The 6,463-nt window shown below is 31.6% G+C and overlaps 1 protein-coding gene across 1 annotated transcript; it reads right to left on the bottom strand.

The window, feature by feature from the left end:
• Positions 1-2,121: 2,121 nt before the first annotated feature.
• On the bottom strand, positions 2,122-4,971 carry LOC133308278 (cytochrome P450 736A117-like). Its single transcript, XM_061508885.1, has 2 exons — positions 3,867-4,971; positions 2,122-2,966 (listed from the first exon to the last, which is right to left on the bottom strand). The coding sequence occupies exons 1-2, from the start codon at positions 4,929-4,931 to the stop codon at positions 2,361-2,363; spliced, it is 1,671 nt and encodes a 556-aa protein (XP_061364869.1). The 5' UTR covers positions 4,932-4,971; the 3' UTR covers positions 2,122-2,360.
• Positions 4,972-6,463: the final 1,492 nt, after the last annotated feature.

Genomic DNA, 6,463 nt, shown 5'->3' with positions numbered 1-6,463 from the left:
TGTTAAAACTGTTTTGTAGAATAATTATGGAAACAGTTGTTTTTTATGTTTTTTTTTGTTTTGAAAGTTTAAAACCAAAACAGAAAATAAAAACAACTCAGACATGTTCTCTAAATTTGATTCTAAAAACAAAAAAATAGTTACAGTTCTTAAAACTTTTTTTACAAATCAGGTCTTACCAAACAAATTTTTTTATTTTTTTGTTCTGAAAATTAAAAAAAATTTAAAAACAGTAACCAAACAGAGCCTTAGATTTTGAAAATAAGGTAATGTGCAACTTCTTGTAAAAATAATTATATGTATCGCATTCGATGAACTGACTAATCTTTCCACAGTAAGAGAATTATCCTTGATGTAAAAGGAATCATGGCAAGCTACATAATTGGCCAGAAAGTTGGCACAATAATCCCTATGTACGGCCGAGATTGGGGAGAAAATAAAAAAAGATTGAAGCATGATTACTCAATTCAATTATTCTGGTTGTAATTTTTGTAATGTGCAATGAATTTTAAGAAATACAATAGTCACAAATCACAATCACTCAATCGGGATAATTAAGTACAAGACAATACACAACTACATGGAGCACACCGATAACTTACCTGAGTTTCATCAAGGTCATTCTTGCCTCTTTGCATTCTGTCTGACTTTCTTCTGATTAATCTCCATATGTAATTAAAAATGATGTTTAAATCAGACTAGTACATGCTTGATTCCGCTTAAGCAAAATATTGGATTCAAGTTTTTGTGAATGCGAAAAATTCTCTTTGGAAAAACTAGTTCCACATGATATGGATGTTCGTGGGTCGAACAAGAATTGTCTTCCACGGAGGAGGATAATGATATGCCCTTCACTCACTATGTATTAAGGGTCAAATTTAACCAAAACATATGAAAATGGTGATTTAATTGTTGATTCACTCTTAGAAATACTTCCATGAAATTATTATGTTTTCTAAAAGTTTTTCTGATTGAAGAATACCAAGATTAGAGAGCTCAAATAACAAGAGAAACAAGGAAAGCAAGAAGCAAGTAGCGCTTAAAGCTGTGGCGCTTTTAGCCCCAACTTCTCTCTCATAATGGTGCTAAAAGTGCCAATCTCAAATGCTCTCTGTTTGTCCACAAGATGGCGCTTGAAGCACCAAGCTCCAAGACAATTGCAAGTGTGGTTCTTTTAGCGCCAACTTCTCTCTCCGCTAAAAGCATCAAGCCTTCTGTTTTTGGTTGTCACGTGTCACTATTGTCACATCGTCTTCAAATTTTAATTGTTTTTAATTTTTAATTGGAGCTTTTAAAAGAAAGTTTTCCTTCGATACAAAAGGGGAATATTTTGGAAACATCAGTAATTCTGGAACGGGGGCGCAGCTGAGGGAGAAAAATACAGAGAACAGAGATCGTGAACGAATAGAAGGAGGATCGAAGTGGAAAGATAGAGATCATCATCGTTCTATGTCCAGAAATTTATTTTAATTTTCTTTTCTTTTGACATTTTGTTGAAGCCAAATATGTATATGTCTGATTAATTTTCTTAATAGTTAAGGTTATGGATCCAATTATTACTCTTATGTTGATTTAAATTATTTTTCAATAAAAATTTGTCTCAATTATTGTGTGTTTATCCTGATTTATTTGTTCAATTTCTTATATGATTTGATCAACCATAAATGAATAAAGCGGATTAGATTCTAAGTAGAAATATGTAAGATTTTAATCTGAATTAGAATAAATACCGATTTTAATCTAGAACAAGTAAACATTGATATTTATTCTAGTACAGATTAAAATCCTAAATATTTAAAGGGGATCCACTAACCACTAATTAAGTTTATCACTTTTTCTCATCAAATTTTAATCGTTGATTTCTGTCAATCTGATGGTTATAATTTATTGGATGACACTTATTAATTAATTATTAATTTCTCATAAATTATAACCGCCAGATTGGTAGAAATAAACAGTTAAGATTTAGTGGTAAGAAATAATAAACTTAATTGGTGGTAAGTATATAAGTAACAAATGATAAATATTAAACAACTCACCTTACTAAGAAGTATTGCCGTAACTCACAATTTATTTTAATTTTTAATTTTTTGATATGAAAAGTTTAGATTAGAAGAAGATAAGCTCCCTTATAAGATTAGGGAAGACCACCACTACGGCAACTATGATTGAATTTAAGGTAGATGAATTAAGTTTAAGGTGAAATTATATATCATCTATTAAAAGAGAAAACATGAGAATCAAATTCAAACCAGAGTTAAGAAGATTGGACCACATATGCCAACCATTATTTACTCCACCGCAAGTTACCTTTTATTATTTTGAAATCCTCCGTGCTTTTTCCCCTCATTTACTTGTAATTATGTAGGAGCAGCAACTGCTATAAGGGGACTCTTTCTATGCATGGTTAAGCCAACAGTTTCGGACATATCCAAGGTTTCCATTGCTGCTCCACCGGGTAATGTCCAATCAAATTGGTGGACAAGGTTGGCAAGAACAAGCTCATTAACAACATCAGCAAACACAATTCCTGGGCAACCCCTCCTCCCTGCTCCAAACGGAATCAATTGGAAATCATTCCCTTTGAAATCTACTGAACTATTCAAGAACCTCTCAGGCTTGAACTCTTCAGGTTGATCCCAATATGAAGGATCTCTTGCAATGGCCCAAGCATTTACAATTACTCGTGTGCCAGCTTTAACGTGGTACCCGTTCAATTTGATATCTTGCATGCTTTCTCGTGGGACTAGTAATGGAATTGGGGGATGCAAGCGCAGAATTTCTTTAACCACAGCCTTTAAGTATTGCATGTGACCCAAATCCTCTTCAGTTATGTGAGTTCTATTACCAGCAACATTCCTCCCTTCATCTTGCAGTTTCTTCATGATAACTGGATGCCTCAAGAGTTCTGTCATTGCCCACTCTAGGAAGGTAGATGTAGTGTCCGTACCTGCAGCAAACATATCCTAAAACAAATACAAATTTATGATCAATGTGCTACAGTACTATACAGTAGAACATAAGCTTGCATTTTTATTTCTTTCATATTAATATTACTCTCCAAGCTAAAACTCATTTTTCTTATTAACCGGCTGTGGCTTTAAGGGATAAACTTTTTCTCAATTTGTTAACAACTACAACAATGAGCTGTATAGAGCATAAACAAGTAAGCAACTACTATACGGGCATTCGTCGATTAAATTTGTGGTAGATGCATGTCTGTAATGAATTAAAACAATACTACTAGGTCTATAAAAAAAAAAAAAACAATTCCACTTGCAGGCATCTTTTTCTATACCTATATTTTTTATACTCGCAGGCAATAAATTCTGTGGTAATCATTTATTTATGATAGTTAAATTTTAATTTATCATTACGATTTAGAGTATAGGAACAAGCTTAAGTTTTCGGATTGAAATGATTCTATAAATCATATTAGAGTCTCTATAATTATGGAGTTACGAGTTTAATACTTATAATTCCCCATTTTATATTAAAATTAAGTTAGCATAAAATAGAATAAAAAAATAACATATATAATATTTACACTTGAAGCCCAAAAAACTTTTGGATGGGAGATGCTTTAGAGAGATAATATAAAATTATTGAAGGTTTGTTACTTAACTTTTGAGTTGAAATATCTCTTTCACCTAGAGATTCAGAAACATGTAAAAGAGGTACCAAATAGCATATTAATTTGGGACTGGAACATTTCTATGTACTTAGCTAGGATAACCAAGAAAAAGACTATCACACACACAAGGCTAATTAATTTGGTACCGGAACATTTCTATGTACTTAGCTCTAGGATAACCAAGAAAAAGACTATCACACACACAAGGGTAACATATAGATCTAATACTTACCAATATCAAAGCCTTTATGACAGTTCTGCCAATGGGGAAGCCAATCGTGTTTGTCCTTTGAATCTCAAGCAAAACGTGAACAAAATCATTATGGCCTTCAGTATCTGAACGACCATGCTGATTGCTGGCTTCATTCTGATGATTTATATGCTCTTCAACCACTTCTTCCAAAAAATCATCCAACTGTTTAGCCACTCTGTTTGCTCTAGAATACAATCCAGAAACTCGGGTTAACCAATCGAGCCAAGGCACAAAGTCCCCAACAACAAAAGTACCAAGTAGCTCTGTAAAATCCATCAACAACTCCTTGAATTGCCTCCCACTTTCTCCACCATATTTTCTTCCCAAAGCGACCCTACAAACTATATCATTGGTGGTTGTGGAGAGTAATTTACTTAAATTCACCGGTAGGAAGGAAGAAGAAGAGTGCCTTATTTTTTCCATCATTATGGAAGTTTCTTCCTCTCTCACGGCACGAAGAGATTGAACCCTTTTCACACTGAGAAGATGTAAGACAGAGATGCTCCTAATCTGTCTCCAGTACTCTCCATATGGAGCTGCTGAGACATCTTTGGATTCATATAAAAGTATGTCACAGAGTTTCATTTGGGGTCTGTTTGCAAAGATACGGTCGTGGGTTTTCATAACCTCACGTGCGGCTTCAGCAGATGAGATCACAAGAGCTGGCACACTCCCAAGATGGAGCAACATCAAAGGGCCATATTTTTTAGCTAAAGATTGAAGTGTGCGGTGAGGGTACAAGCCAAGTTGATGGAGATTTCCTATAATAGGGAATTTTGGAGGAGAAGGGGTTGAGCTTTCGCGTTTTGTAGATTTGGAATACCATTTCACTAGCAGAAACAAAATAAGGAAGATCAGAAAGATTACGAGTAGCATTGTATGGTGTGAGGTGTTCCTTGCAAGTGCTGTACAGTCCTTGGAGGAGAAGGGTTTGAGCTTTCGCGTTTTGTAGATTGCAAGTGTTCCTTGCAAGATAAAAAAGATTTCGATTCCTCGTACAAGTCCTTGCCCCTTGGATCGGTTTTTAACGCTCGTGGTTAGCATTAACCACGTTATCCAAAAAAAAAAACAAAAAAAAACAAAAAAAAACACGTTAACCATCAATAATATATTAAATATTTTGTATTATAATAAATAATAAAATAAAGAAAATAAAAATATACTCATATCTTCAGCATGTTATGTAAATTAAATAATTTAGTCTTACTAACCACCAAAAAAATAATCTGGTGTTATTAATTTAAATTATTTTATTTAAATAAAATATTATTATTTATTTGTTTAAGTAAGTTATTCATTTTATTAAAGGGACTACATAATATAAATATGTCCTGTACTTCTAGTAATTATGCAATATTTACATATTTGTAATTTTAGAATTTGGAATAAAATATAAATTATTAATTGAAAGCTTTTTTATATGTTATGGTTTATATTTTTTAATCAATTTTGAGTGAAGGACAAACTAATAAGTAATAACGATAGATGTTAGTTGTGATACACTATGATTTATTTAAGACTGCAAATAAGTTTTCTACAGTAAGTCTAATATAGTATCATTTTTTGACAAAAATTATGGTATTTTTATAATTTTAATTTATTTCAGGGTTATTATAATTTTTAAAATTATAATTTTTTAATCTTTCAATCTCAAAATGATATCATTTTGAAAATAAATGCAAATAACTTATCTGCAGTAACTACAGAAATATTTTTCTTTTTATTTAAAGACGAGAAATATGTGTTTATAAAAAAAAAAGACGACAAATCTTTTAGGTGAAAGAACCGGACGGAAAGCATATTGTAATTTCTTTAATGTACTCTATTTAAATGTTATTCTTCTTTGAATAAAATATGAATTCCTGCTTTGCATTTATTGAATTGGATTTAATTTCAAATTTTAAAAATTTATAATTTATATATTATATTATTTTGGATTCCGTTTGTTAGGACTTTTTTTTCTCTAAATCAATTATTTTTTGGACAAATCAAAATTTGAGATTTAATTGAATCGCTAATTAATTTAATTCTTGTTATTTGAACATTGATTCGTTTATTTAATACCAATTTATAGAAATTATAAATTTGTATCAGATTTTTTTTTTGTATTAGATTCTTTTTCCCGATATAAGACTTGTTATGCTATGTTAGGCCTTTGATGTTGTGTTATCTTCTTCTTTTCCCTATTTTTTAAGATTTTACGAATAACAAAACGTTTAACTTATGACCTTTTTGTTGATAAACTTCTCGTATCTTAAAGTTATTTTTGGGGTTTTATAATTCTCATTTAACATGAGAATTACAATTTTCCTACACACCCTTCGATTTTCGTGCTGACATGGGTTCTATATATAATTTTTTCTAACACATGGATTCAACATACTTTTTATCTCTACAACATGAGATTTCAATTCTCCTTCAACATGAGAATTATAAAACCCTTATTTTTGAGTCTAAATGATAGTAGTTTCGATGTGTGAGTCATCTCCCAAAAACAGTGTTATGAAATCGGTTCGGTAGACCCAAAATTCGGGCTAACTGATTATTAGATTGGTTCGAGTCAAGTATTAGATCAG

Source organism: Gastrolobium bilobum, unplaced genomic scaffold, assembly GCF_033153095.1.
Source record: "Gastrolobium bilobum isolate Gb01-03AN ecotype WA unplaced genomic scaffold, APGP_CSIRO_Gbil_v1 utg10499, whole genome shotgun sequence".
Classification (NCBI taxonomy): Eukaryota; Viridiplantae; Streptophyta; class Magnoliopsida; order Fabales; family Fabaceae; genus Gastrolobium; species Gastrolobium bilobum.
The sequence above is the reverse complement of the archived record's forward strand: the minus strand, read 5'-3'. Positions and strand labels throughout refer to the sequence as shown.

Coding starts and splice junctions, on each gene's coding strand:
- LOC133308278 (XM_061508885.1), bottom strand. CDS start 4,931: ATGCTAACCACGAGCGTTAAAAACCGATCCAAGGGGCAAGGACTTGTA. Junction 2,967..3,866: donor TCATAAAGGCTTTGATATTG/GTAAGTATTAGA, acceptor TATTTGTTTTAG/GATATGTTTGCTGCAGGTAC.